At 47.6% G+C, this 19,086-nt stretch overlaps 2 protein-coding genes across 3 annotated transcripts in view; one reads left to right on the forward strand and one right to left on the reverse strand.

Annotated features, from left to right (window-relative positions):
• SYN3 (synapsin III) overlaps positions 1–19,086 on the reverse strand; it is a 465,355-nt gene that overhangs the window by 240,584 nt on the left and 205,685 nt on the right. The gene's annotated exons all lie outside the window — the stretch shown is intronic.
• TIMP3 (TIMP metallopeptidase inhibitor 3) overlaps positions 6,067–19,086 on the forward strand; it is a 59,013-nt gene continuing 45,993 nt past the window's right edge. Inside the window, exon 1 of the mRNA XM_045463700.1 lies at positions 6,067–6,548. Coding sequence (XP_045319656.1) covers positions 6,428–6,548 — 121 coding nt within the window. The 5' untranslated portion in view covers positions 6,067–6,427. The remainder of the gene's footprint in view (positions 6,549–19,086) is intronic.

Consider the following 19,086-nt stretch of genomic DNA (forward strand, 5'->3'; position numbering starts at 1 on the left):
AATCTATATAGGCCTGATCCAAGGCAGAAATGGTGGGCATGGGGAGAAAGAGAGGGTAAGAAGAGATATGTGGAGTGAGAATTTATAGGACTTGGTTAAAGGTGGTGCCCTTAGCAGGGATGGGTACCACTATAGCAGGGGAAAGACAGTGGAGTCTGAGGAGGTGACAGGACCTCCAAATGAAATTATCCAAGGGGGAAGCTGGATATGACTGGAACTCAGAGGGATATTGCTGCTTGCAGTGTCCACTCCTGTGCACACAGCAGAGTGGTAGCTAAAACCAGGGGGGGGAGAGTTAGCCAGGGAGAGCGTGGAGGCTAAAAGGGAAGGGAAGGCAGCCAGGGACAGAAAATTGGGAAACACCTACATTTTAGTGACAAGAAGAGTCCAAAGGGTCTGCCAAGAAGGCTGAGAAAGGTACAGTTGGAGAGGTGGAAATCGAAAACCCAGAGAGACTGGAGTCTCAGCAGCCAAGTTTGAAGAAGGATGTGGTCAATGGCGTCAAATGCTCTTTGGATCCTCCTTGCCGCACAGGATGGGTCGTTTTCAGTTCTAGCAGGTTCTGCTGAAGAGAGCTCAAGTGCCTTTCCAGAAATTGAATCTCCAGCCCCGTCGGACAGAAGACTGGCCATACGTCCACCCCATTCCCTCCAAGCTGTGAGAGAACCCGGCAGAGACACTCACATGCGTCTTCTCTGTGAAGCTGCACATGCAACCTTCAAAGAAACCACAAAGGAGCTACTCATTTTTAAAGGAAAAACACATGAACTGCACTGGCATAAGGAAGACATTAAGACAGGGTCGAGGAGGAGAAGGTCTCCCTCCACTTAATATTACCTTTCACAGAAATAATTGACCGAGCAAGCACATAGTCATCTCAAAAAAATAAAAAATAATTTTTAAAAGCAAGAGCTAGAATATTAACTCTGTTCCCCAGCTCTCACCACCAGAAAACATGGGGCACAAAATGTCTCTATAGCACACATGTGTTTTCTGGCTTAAAAATCCCTGGAGTAGCTGGGGGTGGAAAGAAATGTGAAAAGCTGAGGATTCAGGTGAATGCAGTCAGAGACTCTTACTGAGGGGGTCTTCGCTCCATGACAGGACTAGTGGGGAGCGGGGGTAAGAGGCGCTGTGCAACTTTACTGCCATGAAATTGGCTCCAGATGGAAATAAGAAAAGGTGTTTACTCCCGGCCAGTGCCAGACACAGAGAACCAGAAGTACTTACCATCTCAGGTTCATAATTCCCAGTGCTGGGCAGCAACCCCACTGAGGGTCTGGCCAGGGCTCATGGTGATGGGTGGACCAGGGCTGTCTGTTGCTTGGAAAAGGCTATTTTGAATGTAATGACTTTCAGATGAGGTCTGTGGGTTTGGGGGAAGGCACTGTGGCTAGGGTCTAGAGGGGAGAGGGAAGGGAAGAAAAGAGGTGTTCCCTATGAGGCAACAGAAACGACACATGTCTTGTCAGCACCTTCTCCCGGTTTAATTTTCAGAGGCTAGCTTTGCCCCGAGAGAGTGGGATCGTGGCATTGTCTGCTGTGTTCCCAGATCTTCCCGATCTCTCCAAACCCATGATTCACAAGTATGTAGCTTTCTGAGAGCACATCTCCCTTGGGTTGACATGTGGTCAGCCCGGGGGTGGAGGAGCAGGGCAGCTGCGGACCCAGACGGGATGCTGACTGACAGCTTTGTGGCCCTTGCAGACGGGAGGGGTTAGCTTCACCCACTCAAAGTGGGTGACTAGTGTGGAACTGCCTCTCCCGCCTTCTCAGAGACTGGCAGAGACTGCGGTCTTAAGGAATGGGTGTTCTCTGGCCTACAGCGCCCCCTAGCACTGGCCGGAGGGATAGGGCTCCGTGAACTCTCCAAGGAGCTACCACCTGCCTATCTGAACAGTGGGAAGGGGTTGGTGGGGCCAAGCATTTTGACTCATTCAACCAATACTTGCTGATGTCTTGGTTACTAACACTGTCTTCAAGGGGCTTCCTCTATCCTGGAAGGGAAACAGATGGTAAACAATCACACTGTAGTCAGCTAAGTGGTGTGAAAGAAAGCACAGGGTGCTGTGGGGATACACTGCACTTGATTGATGAAGACTGGGGAGAGGAGATTACAGAAGGCTTTCTGGAGGAGGTGACATTTCAACTGCAACAGTGGTTCAATGAATTTTGAAAATAAGGTATAGAGACAATAAGAGACATATTTCCTGACCTTTTCATGCTTAACATCTAAGAGGTAAACAGACAGATAAATAAGTAGTTTACACGGGGCCCTGTCAGAAACAAGAGCTTCGGTCTCTCCTATGACTTCACCATCACCATCTTTGTTTTCATCCTGAGTCTTGAAGGAGAGCCCAGAATAGGAACTCAATAAGTGTTGACTGAGAGATTGATGGTTGTGCTTCAGTCTTGGGCACATTTGATTTGTCTCAAACCTGTTTAAATGGCAAGATCTATCTTCCCTTCTTTGTCCTTGAGAGTTTCCCAAGAGATCTTAGACTTTTTGAGCCAAGGGGGACCTTGGGGACCATTAAGTTACAGCTCTCATCCAATAAACACACAAATTGAGGTCTGGACAGGTGATGTGACTTGTCCACACACACACCTGTCCTTCTGTAGTGACTTTTGGAACCAATCTCACATCATTTGCTTTTTTTTTTTTTCCACCCAGCCTCTCTTTGTCCCCCAGAAATAAAGGTTCATGCATTTCTTTGCAGTAATATGTTTGGAATGTTTTCAAAAAGTATTAAATAATAATACAGAAAGGGAAAAAAATAAACACACAAGACATAAACCTCTGGGGAGAACAGAGCGGTATGCATTCTGATTGGCTCAGAGATGATTATTATCATAATAGAGAACCATTTAGCCAGTGCACGTGGCAGGAGGAATTCTCCACATGTTACAGACTGTGCAAAGAGTCTCTGAGACTCTGAAAGAAACTCATCTACAGATCTGAAATGCAGATTCAGGACCACGAGTGGTTGGAGTTTCGATGACTAGGGTGTAAGCATTAGGTCATGTGCTGCAGATTGGGGGAACTGAGACCCATGAGTGTGTGGGAGAGAGCCAGGTAAGGAATTAGGCAGCTGCAACCCAATTCTGGCTGTGCCACTAGCTGACCGTGATAGGTTGGGCAGTTTTTTCACCTGTCTGAATCACCTTACCTTCCCCACCTATAAAATTAGAATGGGTAGTCTCTTGGGTCCTTTTATAGGACCTCTAAATGTCTGTGAGAGACTTCTCATAGATTCCAGCATCCTGTAACTTGATATAAAGGGGGTGGACGTGGACCCACCTTCCCTGGAAAAGTTCCAGGAAGGGGGATATCAGGTAAGCTTGGTAAGTTTGAGGATAGGCCAGAGAGATTTCGAGACTTCTGCAGTTTTTCAAGGTTTACAAATCTATCACTGTTCTTTGCTGTCAAGAGAAAGTAGGTGAGTCGGTATGGTCATTGTTACCACCAGCCGCAGGTCCACTCCATCTAGCTTATAAAACAGTCTTGAAAAAGTAATTCTTACATATTATTATGTAGGTCTATGGACACCATGATATCCAGATTGATGCCTGTGAGGTCTGCTTGCTGACGGGGCTGACCCTAGCAGTAAGGCACCTCTTCCTCAGGGAGAGGACTGAGCTGAATTCTCATGGGTGGGCTGAGGGGAGTCCCCTGGAGTTCGACATTATGGGCAACTTCCTGACTGAAAGGGAAGCTGAACTCCAAAGGCTGTGTGAACCAGCTTAGGATAGGGAGCAGGAGGAAATAAACCAAAAGGCAATTTCATTACCTTTCAGCTGGAAAAACAATCAGATTACTCCTGGTGCTTACGTAATTAAGTAGCTGCCATAATCAAATGCTTCAGATTCTTCCCATAAGGAACCTACTGCTTGAAGTTCAACAAAAGTTACCTGCCTGATACTCGTGTTCGAGGGAAGCCTTCCCTTGGAGAAAATATTGGCATTTTGGACAAAACCGTAAAGTGACAAGAAAAAAAAAGAGAAGAGAGGGTCTTTATCACATAAGATGCTTATCCAAAGTGGACTTGGTCTGGAAAGGCTTCTAAAACCTTCCACATGACTGGCATCATGCAAGGTTAAGTAAAACTCTCAAATCCCACCAAGTATGCCCTGATTCAACCTGGATCCTTGGAGTGGACTCTGGAGTGTCCATTGCTCCAGACTCAATGGGCTGCTGGCCATACCCCCACCCAAGTCTCCTGGGACCCTATTGTGTTCAGAGGGCTAAAAAACAGTGTGGCCAAATATCTCAGGTCTCAAAATATTTTAGTGTGCTTGGGGGAAATGATACAATTATATTCCATGAAACTGTAAGCCAAGTGCTGAGGTAAACATTGAAAGAGGGGAAAGATCTATCTGGGCCAGACCACGGCTAGAGTTAAGGTGGGAAGGGGCTTAAAAGCTGGGGAGGGGATAAGGCAGAAAAATGTAGAAAACTCGATTCCTTCTTTATAGCTACAATTCTTAAGGGGGAGGGGATGAAGGAGTTTAAAAAATGTTCTTGGAAATACCATTTTCAATGAAATTTTCTGCTTCTGTCATCCCAGTATCACTTCTCTGAGATGTAATAGGGTTTCTAAGAAAGAAGTTGAACTTGCATTTCTGAGGAGTATTCCCGGTCCTTATTTTGTTCCAAATTTTCAGCATTTCTATAGCCAAAACATTCAAGTGTCTTTCTAAACAGAATGAGTTAGGAGAGAAAGGGAGAGAGGGAGCACGAAGAGAAAGATAGAAGACTCCAGCTGCAAAAGGGCATCTGCATGGTGACAGCTAGTTACTGCTGAAGTCCAGGGAAATCAAGCCTTTCTTTAGGTGCAAATGAATGAACTGAGTTCCTGGCTGGTTGCCAAGTCATGCCACCGTTCTGTGCCAGTTTCCTCATCTGGAAAGTGTCAATAATACTTTGTGCTTTTCCTATCTAAAAGAAATTTTGTGAGATATAATGAGGTGTGGCATGGAAAATATAAGGCAGAATCAAGATGTTACTCAATAATCAGGATAGTTATAGTATTAGTTATCGGCAATTATCCATTACAGCTAGTAGTCTAGCATCCTGGATAGCTCTCCAGAATCTGGTGTTACCGCAGGGTGGGATCAGTTCACCCCCAAATTCCTTTCTGAAGGATGGAGACTTGTCTGGCCTTGGTGGGGTTACCATTCCTCCTGCCCTTTCTACTCACTGCTTTTCAAATCAACTCAGGGCCTTTGCACTTGCTGTTCTCCCTGACTGGTGTTCTCTCCTCCCAGATTTCCACAGGAGTTCCTCCCACTCCTTTTTCCCTGCTCACATCTCAGCTAGAACGTCACCTCCTTAGAGATACCTTCTCTTACTGGCACATAGAAAGCGGTGCCCTCCCCAGTGATTTCTAACCCATTACTAAGTTTTGTTTCTTCATGGTACTATCACCATAGAACATTACCCAATGCATTCGTGAATTCACTGATGCATTGCCTGCAACTTTCATGCAAGCAAGGAATCTGTTTTGTTCATTCCAACATCCAGAACAGTGTTTGTTGAATGCCTTCACGGTTTACTCTGGGTGAGCCTGGAGAAACCACAGTCCATTATAGCTAGCTCCAAAGGGCAGATGGCTTCCTCACATCCAGGAAAGTCGGGGGTGGGGGCGTAGGTCGTCAGCTGGCTCTTTCCCCTCTGACCCTGCTCTCTCCAGAGAAGGCGGAGAATTTGGCCTTTTTCCTTAGCCTTTCCACCAGGCACAGTCAGGGTCTCCAAGGCGAGGACCGCCTCTGACCCGAGGACGGGTTGGTGGCAGTCGACCGTGGTTTGGATCAGAAGTGCGCAGAGAGAACGGTGGGTGTGTGATCAGGGTACCAGAGAGATGGGACACGCGAGCGCCGCTCCGGGGGCCCCTCCGCGAAGCGTAGGTCCCGAGCGCGTTCCGGTTCACCCACTCCTGTGCCCACAGCCGCATTATTCCCTATAAGGATCTGAACGGTCCGGGGCGGCCCCGCCCCGTCGGCCCGCGCCCCCGGCCCCGCCCCCTTCGGAGGGCCGATGAGGTAATGCGGCTCTGCCATTGGTCGGTGGGGGCGGGCCCCGAGTGCCTGAGAGGGGGTGCCCGGGGGACCCGCGCTATATCACTCGGCCGCCCGGCAGCGGCGCAGAGCGGGCAGCGGGCGGGCGCTCAGACGGCTTTTCCTCCTTCTGCTCCGCCCCAGCTCCTGCTCCTTCGCGGAGAGACCGCCGGCCCGCAGAGTCGTGCGCCTGCTCCGAGGCAGCCTCGCTGCACCCCATCCCGTGCGGTGGGCACTCCGAGGGCAGCGCGCCCGAGGTCAAAGTTGCCCCGCACGGCCGGGCAGGCGAGCTCGGGCTGCAGCGGCCCCTCCAGCGGCGCGCGCTTCAACTTTGGAGAGGCGAGCAGCAGCCTCAGCAGCGGCAGCGGCGATGACTCCCTGGCTCGGGCTAGTCGTGCTCCTGGGCAGCTGGAGCCTGGGGCACTGGGGCGCCGAGGCGTGCACATGCTCGCCCAGCCACCCCCAGGACGCCTTCTGCAACTCTGACATCGGTAAGCGCTCCGGGTGTCCCCGCCAGAGCCCCCGCGGTGCCCGCTCTCGCGCTGCAGTCCTGACCCCGGCGCAGCTCCGGGTGGCATGGCGAGCCCGGCTCCTTTTCTCTGCCTCAGCTTGGGGTGGGGTCGCAAAACCCAGTTTCTTCGGTCGGAGGACCTGGCACGGCTGAAGGCGCAGATGCCCTGCAGAGAAAACCCGCGGTGGCTGAGGGAACCCCTTGCAGCCTTTGCTCTCCTGTTGGTCCTTTTGACATCTGGAACATTTCCCTTTTCACTATCACGAGAGGCAGTGCTGGGGGAGAAGGGTGGGAGAGGATTCCTAAAACTTGGAATGCCAACCAACTAAAGTACTGGGATGTTCAGTAGTTTGAAAAAAAGTTGCCGGCCATGTGCACAAAGTTGCAGGAGAATCTTGAAGTTAGTTCTGAGTTTGCATTTTCTCCTGCACCCATGAAGTTCGTTCCTTTCACTGAGACCCAACGCAGTCTCCCACTTCCCAAGCAACTGCTAACCGAGCTTCTTGGACTGCCAAGTTTGAGTGGATTTAAGGGGGGAAAATGAGAAGAAAGCTGTGGGGTTGACCCTTCCCTGGAGGAACTGTATTTGAGAGTGTTGATAGCAAGCAGGAGGCGGCGTGTGTGAGGGATCACTTATCACATAGCTGTGAGAATTCACAGGAAGGCTATTTTTTTTCCCCCTTGACTGTGTGTGGGGAGGGGGAGAAGGAGCAGTGGGAAACAGATTTGTCACCAAAAGAACAAAGATGCCAAGGGTCACATCATGGTGATGATTCCACTGGAGTTAGTGTCTTGGTTAGAGACTCAGTAAGAAGTAGAACCAGTTTCTACCCAGGGCCTTTCGAGTGTCCTGGGAGAACTTGTTTGGGAGTGTTTTGGGACACTTGTGTTTGGATGGCCAGAGGTGGAGTAGCAGCTGGAAAACATCTCTCCTCTCCTTTCCAGCTCATAAAGCATGCAAGTCCAGTGGCCCCTGCTGTGTGTGTGTGTGTGTGTGTGTGTGTGTGTGTGTGTGTGTGTGTACTTGGGCTGGGATGGGGTGGGGCACAGTCTAGCTGCCCTCTGCCTGTGTCGATTCAGAGGTGAAGAATGGAGCGTGTGTGTTTTAAGTCATAAAGAAGAAGGAAAATTTTCCACTGGGTCCTGGGTGAGGGCCTCCACAAGTGTGCTGCAGGGGCGGAGGGGGAGGAGACAGGAGCCTGGCAAGGGAGGCAGCTAGAGTTGGGAGGGGCACTGCTGGTGGGCCCCGCTGAGCCTAGGAGAAGTCAGGGAGGTGGCTGTGGTGACCAGAAGGTCAGTCCAGTTGGCAGGCGTGGGTGTTTATGTGACCTGGGGTCACCCTTGTTAGAGTTTCCTGGGGCCCATGCTGTGCACCCTTCCCATTCCCCGGGGAATCTGGCTGGCCCCTTGGTTTGTGGATTGCCTGAAGGATTCTTTCGGGCTGCCTGAGACCTGGAAGGTTTTCCTCTTTCTCCTCTGACCGCCCCCACCCAAATTCCACTTGGCCTGTCCCTCCTCCATCCTCACCCCTTTGGTGACATTCCCACCTGGGTAGTATTGGAAGCCACTCTTGCTGCCGCTGGTGGGGTCTGGTTTGGGTTAGTGAGGAGTCCAGGAGGCTGACAGGTGGAGTCAGGGCATCCTCTTCTGCTTGACAATGGTTTGGGTGTGTTCACTTGGATTTTTTGGTGTGCAGGGAGAGGGGAACCTCATGCCTCCCCCTTGCCCTTGGCTTTTGGGTTTTCACCCTGCAAGTTCACCAGAAAACAGTGGAAAGAGCAGCAAGGAGACCCTGCTTTTAATGGCTGCGCCGATGGACTCTGTTTATTGTTTAGATTTCCTGCTGTGGGTCCGGGCTGATGCAGAAAGTTTCTTGTGATTCCTCTGGATTTCTTCAAGAAATCTCCTCCCTCAAAAAACTGCCCAGAGAAAAGGCTAAGTTGCCAGGAAGTACCCACATACCAGAACATTGTGGTAGCAAAAATAAAAAAGAAACAAAAAACCTTCGATATGCTGGCACCACTCCAAATCGTCCTGCCTAGCTTTGGTGCACTGCACTAGTGGTGGGGATGAGATAATGCTTTTAAAAATGGGAGGTGTGGATGTGGGCTGCTTGCTTGTTGACCTCCACTGCCTTACACTACTCTGCCGGTGTCCAGTAGGTGGCTCCCAGTTTTTTCTTGCTTGTGGCCTTTCTGGTTTCCAGTCTGGGTTGCAGCTCTGCCTGTCCTCTCAGTGAAGGAGATGTGTAGAAGCTCCCCATCCTTCTTGACCCTTACGACCCCACTAATCAACGCTGTAGCCCATTAAAGACGCTCAAGCCAGACCACCAGCTTCCTCTTCCAGAACCTTCCTGGCTGTTTTCTCTTTGTGGCCGGCTGCCATGTTGCCGGGCAAAGGGCGCCGCATGCCTGACTTGGCCCTGTCTAAAGAACCCCCCATGGTCTTCCCTCTCTTTTCTCCTCATCCACAGGTGTCTCTTTTTGCCTTTCTCCCCCCAAACCCTGGGGATTGGCACTGCTTTCTGGGTGGGGAGGAGTTAAAAGGTGTTTCTATGGCAACTCCAGGCCCTGCACCCTAGTGAAGTGTTTAGGAGAAGAATAAACTACATGCTGGCTTATAAAACATACTGTGGGGAAAAGAAAAGGACTTGGCAGCAGCCAGGATGTCTGTGGCCCCCTCCCCACCAGTCATTGCCCCTGAAACTCCTGACAAAACCTTGACTCTGGAGGCGGGAGAGGAGGGGGCTGGGAATGAAGAAGGCAGCCTTGGCTGGCTAGATCCTGCTCCAGCAGCTCGGTCCAGCTCAGGAAGGGGCAGGCAGTGCCAAGAGCCTTCTGAAAATTGGTGTGTGTGTGTGTGTGTGTGTGTGTGTGTGTGTGTGTGTGTGTGTGTGATTTCTGCAGGAGGCGGGCAATAGAGAGAGAGAATTTTGCTTCAGAATGCCAAGCCCTTCTCTCCAGCCTCCTTTGCATAGAGGAATGGGGCTGTGCCATAGAGTGTTGGGGGCCTGCCTCCTGAGACTGTTGGGAATTCAAGAGTGAGGCTCAGCTTGGGGGCCCGCTGCCAGCCCTGGAGGACAGTCTCTGGATATCTCCAAATTGTTTTGACAGGGACCAATGCCAGCAGATTCTTTTGGTATCAGATCTGAGGTTGTGGTTTTAGCAAAGAAGCCATTTTCAAAGAAGCCAGATCTATTCTCTCTCTCTCTCTCTCTCATACACACACACACACACACACACACACACACACACACACACACAATTACACTCCTCACTGGGCTTTGTGACCTAAGGAAAATAAAAAGGTTCAGACTTCAGAGAGGAGCCAGCCACTTGGGGAGAGGACCCAGGCTTTCTGAATCTCGGGAACTCTAGAAAGAGGAGAACTGCACTACATAGGAAGGAAGAGACATCTCCCAGACCCCTACTAGGTGCAAGCACTTCACAGATCCTGTGTCTTTCATCCACCCAGCAACCTTAAGAGTAGGTATCACACCCATTTTTTCAGATGGAAAACATCAAGTCTGGGAAAGGTTGTGCTTGTCCAAGGTCACCCAGTTACTAAATGCTAAGGCTAATTCCTTCTTAGTCATGCAGTTCTTCAAAACCTTTTCAAATTTCATTTACTCTTGATATGCTAAGGCAAAAGACCCTTCCTTGGACTGAAGTGGAATGAAGGGTTAATATTTGAAGAATGCTTTACTTATTAATTTGGGGAAGTTGTCATTAAAAGTATGTCATATAATTTCACTCATATATGGAATTTAAGAAACAAAACAGATGAACATAAGGGAAGGGAAGGAAAAATAAGATAAAAACAGAGAGGGAGGCAAACCATAAGAGACTCTTAAAGACAGACAATAAACTGAGGGTTGCTGCAGGGGAGGTGGGTGGGGGATGGGCTAAATGGGTGATGGGTACTAAGGAGGGCACTTGTTGGGATGAGCACTGGGTGTCATATGTAAGTGATGAATCACTGGGTTCTACTCCTGAAACCAGTACAATACTGTGTTTTAACTAACTTGAATTTAAATAATTTTTTAAAAAAGAGAGAAAAGTTAAAAAAAAAGTATGAAGAGAGCCAGAATGACCTGAGGTTTTAAGTAAACATCATCTTCTAGGAGGGAGAAATTATTATTATTACTGTTGTTATTGTTATTATTGTTATCATTTTAGGGCATAAAGAGAGAAAAATAAAGAAAAATTTCTAATGTTCTTTGGCTATGAAAGAGACCCTCAAAACCACCAAGTCAAAGTAAAGCAATGACTCAGTTTATCGCCCTGAGACCCAGGAGAAGTAAAGCTAATGGAGACCAGACATCTTGGGCTTTATGACCCTTCCTCTTCTAGATGGGGATGAGTTGGGGCTGCCCAGGATGAGGTGCCCACTCTATGTAGATGGCTGGTGTGGTGGCAGGAACACCAGAGACTGGGTCCTGGCTGGCTGGAGAAGGTGCCTCTCCCACGGTTCTGTGTCCCTTTCACAGTCCCTGGATAGATAAGGCTAGAAAAGTGGCCACAGAAGTGGCTTGGGTGGAGGACTTTTGTTTGTTTTGCAGGAACAGCAGGAACTATTCAGCTCCACTGCTGAATGGCACATTCCAACAGGTTCATTAATTAAAAACAAAAACAACAACACAATTCTCCATTGCATTTGGCTTTTACCATTCTAGCCACTATGGACAAGGAGGCCCCTTCTTCTAGCCTTTGTCATCGTCACCTCCTGGGTGGCCTTGAGAGGCAGCCTGGGGTGGTGGAAAGGCCTTGCGGCGGGCAGAGCTGGGTTTAAATCCTTCCTCTGGGGCTTGTTGGTGGTGTGCACTTAGGCATGTTATTGGACGTCTTTAAGCTTTGGTTTCCTCATTTATAAAAGGGGAATAATAATTTGCAACACCTTGGCCTTTTAATTTTTTTCTCCACATTTTAAAAGTCACAAGTATTATGTAAATACATTCTACACCCATGTATGTATGTATCTGTGTGTACACGTGTATCCCTCCATCTATCCATCCATCCATCGTCCATTCATCGCCAGTCATCCATCCATATCTATCTATCTATCTATCTATCTATCTAATCATCTATCATCTGTCTACAATTAGATAAGGGTAACGTCCTTTTTGAGCACTTTCTGTCATTCTAGCTTCTCTGGATCTTTTCCTCCTGATGCATTTACATATGTAGGTACCCAAGGAAAATGTATAGTAATTTTTCCCTTAGACACAGGAACAGTAGAATACCATAAATAGTGGAATATTGCATATAGCATTCTGCTTGTTGTAACCGAACAATATGTATTAGGTCTTGTTCTCAGCAAATATACATATAGATCTGCTTCATTCTATGTATAGTATTCCAAGGGATTGCAATTAATTATAATTAAAAAGCTAACAAGCATAGAGTGGTTACTGTATGCTGGGCACCATTCTAAGGAGGTAACGTGCATTAACTCATTTAATTCTCTCGATAATCCTATGAGGCAGGTGTGCTATTCTGTCATCTCCATTTTATGGATGAGGAAACTGAGGCTTAGAAAAATTAGGTAACTTGTTCAAGATAGTAGCAAAGCCTGTATTTAAAATCCAGCAGCCTGGCTCTAAAGTATAATCAACTACTATAGTATATGCTAATTGCCTTATATCATATCATTTGTCATACTATATGTTATATATTACTGTATACTATTATATTACTATAATATATATCCCTGTAGGATGTATTTGTTTGGCCATTTCCCTATTGACAGATGTCTAGGTTTCTAACAATGTTTAAAAAAATTTTTTTTTATTTTTGAGAGAATGAGACACAGCATGAGTGGGAAAGGGACAGTGAGAGAGGGAGACAGAATCAGAAGTGGGCTCCAGGCTTTGAGCTCTCAGCACAGAGCGTGACGTGGAGCTCAAACTCATGAGCGGGGAGATCATGACCTGAGCTGAAAGTCGGATGGTTAACCAACTGAGCCACCCAGGCGCCCCTCTAACAACTTTTCATGTTTACAAAAAGCACTGCAATAGATAGTTGTCTCATTCTCTTGTTCACGTGTGCAAATATTTCTTCATGGCAGATGTGCAACTGGAATTCTTGGACATAGGTAGGTGCATTTTACATTTTAACAGCACCTGCCAGTTTGCCCTCCAGAGTGGCTTTGTTCACACGGTTCTTTTCAGATATGCAACACAAAGGGATAGAAGAACTATTACAGCCTTGTGCTGGAGAGACTTCATGCTTCTCTCAAATGGCAACACAGTTTATCATTTTTAGTGATTGTCTGAGGTTTTCCTTTTTGCTTATCCTTTTGTCCCTCTGAAAGGGAGTGAAACTAGGGCCACTTGGACCAAGTTGATGGGAGCATTTTTATAGGGAGAGAAGGGCTTAAGTGCCCCCAAAAGCCATGGCTCTTGACTTGTTGCAGCTTGGGAGTCATTCAGTTGAAGATGGTTTTATTTTTTTGGTTTCACAGTAAGCAAGGGGCCTTTCATCACATTAAGTTGCTTGGCTTTGGGGTTTGTCATGAGCTCAGGTCTAGACACATGTGGCTGTATGTTGAAGACACGTGCTGCCTCAAAGATGTCCCCTCGTTGCCTGGCCCTGGCCAGACTCATGGTGACAGTGAGAGAACTCCTCCCTTTGTGTCGCCCTACTGCCCTTGCTGGTGCATTTGGATGGTGCATGGCTGGGAATGGATGGACTGCGGAGAGGCAAGCATGGTGGGTTCTAGTCAAGAAACATGTTGGGGTCAGTATGGGAGCTTGAAGTGCTGATTTAAGAGACAGTTTCACTGTCTTGCTTAAAACCCTTCATTGAACTCTTGGGATGAAGTGTCATAAATGTTTCCAAAGAGGGCCAGTCTTACCCCTGCCTCCCTCTTCGTCACCCTCTCACCACGCCCTTCTAGCTCCTGCTGTTCAGATTCTGTCTGGGTCTTGCCCCATGCTGTCCCCTCAGCTTTGAACACCCTCAATAACTTCCCGTTCTTGAGGTCTCATTTGGTCCCATTTCCCTGCCCACTCCCTAGCACTGGTGCAAAATAGTCACACCTTGCCCAAATTGTGAACATGCTGAAAACACCATCTTTAGTAAAAATCAAATTCTCCAAAGCTGCATGGGAAATTCCCAGAGTGAGTCATTCTTGAGCTGGGAGAGACCTAAGGGCTGTGTACCACCCAGAGGGACACATCTAACCCCTCTGAGAGGGGAAGGACCTGTTGGGCTGTCTGCACTACTTGCTAAGTCCAGTCCCATCTTCTGACCATGGTGCTCCATCATGCTTCCAGAAGAAAAAAAGCTTGGAGACTCTAAATGTCACTTCAGAAGAGGATCAACAAAAATGACAACTACCTTTCCCTGAGAGGTATGTATTATGCTCCAGGCACTGCACCAAAATCCTTGTGTGCGTATCGGTCACCCTGTGAGGTGGATACCACCCATCCCAGCTGCCTGGGGAGCGATCTGATGCTAGAGGCATGAAATTGCTTGTCCAAGATCATACCTCTAAGAAATGGAGTCTATGCAAAAGTTGTATTCTGAATCGGTGTAGACCAAGGGCTAGGATTCCTTAACCTTGGAGCTTCTCCTTTTGCAGCTTCCTCCACATGGGTTTTTGGACTCCCTGCTGCCAGGGTTCCCCTCGGGATGCTTCTCTTTGGTTTTCTTCCATAGCCAGCCTCGCCAGCTCTGTCCTCCCCTGCTGCCCCCGATTTTATTGCCGTATGGTCCTAACAAAACCAAGCCTCAGACCCTATGTCTGATCACTATGCCAGTGCTCCTTCCACTGAACCAGCGATTCCAGCCTTGTCAATGCCAAGGACTATTTTTATTACCTTTCCCTCCATGGATTCCATGTTTGGATAAATTAACCATCCCATTTTTGTGTGTCAATTATTTTTCCACAAAAACCAGTTAAAAGATATTTATAATGGCCGATGCTAGCCAGTCATTTTTCTGACATAATTAGCTAACACACAAACTAATTGCAGCCCAAAGCAAAGAAACCTGGTGTCTTCTTAAGCCTGAGAAGCTTTCTTATTGGATGATTTATTGTATGATTTGGGTTGGCTTACTGAAGTGCTAAAAATAGCTCATGGACCATAGCAGATCACTATTCTTCACTCTTCTGAGAGTGGTTCTTTAGTTTTACACCACTTTACCATCCCTTCTCCACGTGGGCAGGCCCATGCATTCACTACCCTTACCATCTTCCTGGTTACCCACAGTGCGAGGAGTGGGCTGGAAGAGCTGGCAGGTCACTAGCACGTCCTGGGTGAGTTGTATACCCTCTCAGAGGTTACATGGGTTCAGGGATCTGTTTTCCTATGTTAATCTCTGACAGGCTGGAGTAGACCGGTATGTATTGATTCTAGCTAAAGGGACTCATTAAATAGTGTTTGACAGGAGGTTACAAGGTGTCCATCTCAGCCGTGGTGGAACTAAGAGGATGTTTTGCTCGGTGGCTAAAATATTAATGTCTGGAGGAGGGAAGGGGACCTAAAGAACCTCTCCTGATGCACTTATAGCCATCTGTGAGCCCCAGATAGTTTGGCTGCCACAGAAAGAATGGTCCATGTGGCCCAACACCCAGTTCTGATTTATGTGCATGTAAACCTTATCCCCTAACAGTGGCATTCACAGCACAGAGAGGAGAGACGCTAAGTATTCCCAGGCCTGTGGCCACCTGGCTTTTTGTGGGGGTGGGGAAGCGAAGGAAAGCTGTGAGATTTGTCCTCAGAAAGCCCAAGGTAAAGTTCAGCCAGTGGAAAAACAGAACCCTTGAATGACAGGGGGTGGATGGGCAGAGGGGCGGGGGATGGAGGGAGAGGAAATCCTGAGCAGATCAGAACCATTCTGGAACCAGAGACCTTAAATAGTGCATGACAATTATTCCCTCCCCTCTTCCTCTCCTCCCATCTTTGATCTGTCTCAGAATGGGGGTGTTAGGCATGAGATAGCCCAGTTGCTTGCAGAGAAGGATGGTTTCATTCAGAAATTCAGGGCTTCTGTAATCCCCCAGATTAAAGTGTGGGAAGGTGAGCCTGGCAACCCAAGTCAGACTTCATGAGGACATGGTTTTGTGACTTGAAGGATCGATCACCAGTGTTTGGCCGATCCTTGTGGTTCAGAAGTTAGGAGGGATTCCCTTTTGACCTAGACTTGATCACCATGAATAGACTCATAGCCTTTAAGATTTGGAAACATAGTAGCTCTTGTGAGCTCTGCTGTTCCTGAGCTTGGGTAAGTTCTCTGGCCTCAATTTCCTCATGAGGGGGAACAATAGTACCACACTGGGTTGGTAAATAAGTGAAATAATTCAAGGAGAATGTTTAGCACAGACTAAAAACTCAATAAATATTGGCTTTTAGTTATAGTGTTGTTATATTATATGGCAGAATGCATGTTCTCACTTAATTTTGGTATGGAAAATGGGGCTCGGAGAGATGAGATGTTTTTTGGGGTCACATACAGAGAGCTGAGTTTCAAAACCATGGTTGTTTGGCCCCTATTCCTCAGTCTAATGCTTTCCCACTCAACCATACTGACTCCCACAAAACAGAGGAACAACCAAGTTCCCTACTTTAGAGTCTTAAGTCCACCTGATCTTATTTGATGATCACAACACCCCACCCAGGAAAACAGGATGGTGAGGGTCACTGTTCCAATTAAACAGATGTGGATAGTCAGAACTGGTGTGGTTCCAGAACCTGGCCACACAGCCTGCATGTGAAATTGGGAGGCCAAGTCCTATACTCCTAGACTCTGACAGGCACAGGTAGAAGATGCTGGGGTGGCCAATGGGAGGGCCTGGGAAATGGATCAGTGACACTGAAGTTGGATGTAGAGTGCATATCCTGTGCCCCCATCTACCCCCGTCTATCCTGGGGCTGGGAGATGTGCAGTGTACAGGAGTGAGCACTGGAATCAGGACACCTGGGTCACCACCTGATTTTGGAAACACCTTGGTGATGTCAGCATCTCTGGATTTTAGGCTTCTCTCTGTAAAATAGCAGGATTGGCGTTCTGTGGGATGTATGCACCTCTTCCACAAATACACAAATTATGGTATTTTCCTGAATGTTTACTACGTGTCAAGTTCCCTTCGAGGGGGCTCTCTAGTCTGGCTGAATAATTGGGCACCTAAATCCATCAACAACACCTTTCAGGAGGTAACTTCTTTAGAAATATGGTCTATTAAGATAAGAGCCAGGATCTCTGTGGTTGTAAAAGCGGATGAGGGCTGCAACCGAACAAAACCGCTAACGAGCTGACATGCTTTATCGGATGACATATTTGGCCATCAAACTTCCTGTTGGAGAAGAGTTGATGTGCCAAACAGATAGCAACCTTGCAGACCTAGTCAGTGGCTGGAATTTAAAATCAAGGTCACTTTGGTGTCTGTCATTGATGGTTGGAAAGCTTGGTAAAAAGTCTTTTGATCCCCACTAACACCACCACTGGAGCTGACAGAAAAGAGGTGGGATTTAGATTCCATATACATTAAAATAAGGTCTTCCTGATCCACAGTCTACCTGAGCTCCAGGAAATGTGGCTAATGGCTCAGCTCAAACCTCTGTAGCTGAGAAGAGTTCTCTTGGGAAAGCCTGGCTCAGATGAAGACTTGAGATTCAAATGTGTGCGATCTGATGGAACTTGGTTTACATAAAAGACGAAGGGGTTTAGAAGACCCAGATCAAGGGGCGCCTGGGTGGCTCAGTTGGTTAAGTGTCCAACTTTGGCTCAGGTCATGATCTCACAGTTCATGGGTTCGAGCCCCACATCAGGCCCTCTGCTGCCAAAACAGATCCCACTTCGGATCCTCTGTCTCCCTCTCTCTCTCCCCTTCCCCCTTTTACACACACTCTCTCAAAATATATAAATAAACATAAAAAAAATAAAGAAGACCCAGATCAAACATGTGCGCTATTGGGCAATCATAGTCCACTCCCCTCCCCAACAATAGGACAGAGACCCCAGGTTCCCATGACTGTAGCTTCTTGCTACAAATGTTTACCAGAAGTACTGAGAGATGCAAGAGAGCCCCAATATCCATATTGCTCTTGGGGTACATTTCTAAGCAAATGAGTACAATGGCAAAAGGCTACCCCCGGAACAGGCAAGTGTAGGTGTGAGTTCCAGTTTGTTCGTTCATTCTCTCTTGGCCTAGGTCTTCCTACCTCTCATCTAGGTCAGATCACAAACCCTAATGCCTAAAGACACCCTTCACAGAAGCTTGATGTCTGCCTGGGAAACATATGGAAACATGCCTCATTTGTACCAAAAAAATGTACATGGGGTTACCTGGTCTCTTGTTTTCCCACTTTGGTACTAAAAATATTTCTTTATTATAAGCCACAGCAAAAACAGTGGACAAATGTGATGTTAAGTAGCAGTTCATCATTGGTACTGGAGTTGGGAAGGCAATAGAGCACAGTGGCAACTGTGGTGAGCTGAAGTGTCCCATGTGCCTTTTCTAAGGGACAGCTGGTGCTCCAGTCCCTCAGAATGTTGAGCCTAGTATCACCAGATTGCCAGTCTTCTAGGAGAGAAGCTAGATACCCCAAATTAAAAAAAATTTTTTTAATGTTTATTTATTTTTGACAGAGGGAGAGACAGAGCACGAACAGGGGAGGGGCAGAGAGAGGGAGACACAGAATCCGAAGCAGGCTCCAGGCTCCGAGCTGTCAGCACAGAGCTTGATGCGGGGCTCGAACTCACAGACTGCGAGATCATGACCTGAGCCGAAGTCAGACGCTCAACTGACTGAGCCACCCAGGCGCCCCTAGATACCCCAAATTTTAATGTGAAATCCTCTGATTTTTAAATGTTGGCACAATTAGAGAGAAACACACACATGTGTGTGAGGCAAACAAAACGTCCTTGGGCCAGGTTCAGCCCTGTGAGTTACCAGTTGGTGACACTGAGTCTAGATAATCTGAACTGTAGGATCTCTAGGTGAATAAGACCAACTGATTTGTTTTCAGGCAAAATGATGTACCCTGTTCTCTTGTTTTACAGAGAACACTGCTTGTATGTTTGTTATCACACTTTCTGCAGCTTCTGAGGAGGTTCAAAGCACAGGTTTGGAGCTGGAATGCCTGGTTCAAACCTTGGCCCCACTGATTGCTTGCTGTGTGTCTGGGGCAAGTCAGTCATCCTCAGCCTCATTGGTCTTAGCTGTAAAATGGACCACACCATAACAGTACTCAACCTCATAGGGTTATGGGAGGATTCATTGAGATAATGGGAGTCATAGGCTTGGCTCATTGCCTGGCATGTAGTGAGGGTTTGATAAATGTCAACCATCAGATTATTACTACTTGGTGCCTCCCTCCTAGATGGTGAGCTAGCTGGAGTACAGAGAGTCATGTCTTACCAGCTCATTGCCTGATGCGTAGTAGGCATGAGATAAGAGTATCTTGAATGAATGAGGACATCTGAAGAAGATATCATTCCAGCCTTCCCAGGCAATAGTGCACCCAGCTCTGTGGGTGTATCACAGAGAGACAGAGATAAGAGAAATCGGTT

This window comes from Leopardus geoffroyi, chromosome B4 (assembly GCF_018350155.1).
Source record: "Leopardus geoffroyi isolate Oge1 chromosome B4, O.geoffroyi_Oge1_pat1.0, whole genome shotgun sequence".
Taxonomy (NCBI): domain Eukaryota; kingdom Metazoa; phylum Chordata; class Mammalia; order Carnivora; family Felidae; genus Leopardus; species Leopardus geoffroyi.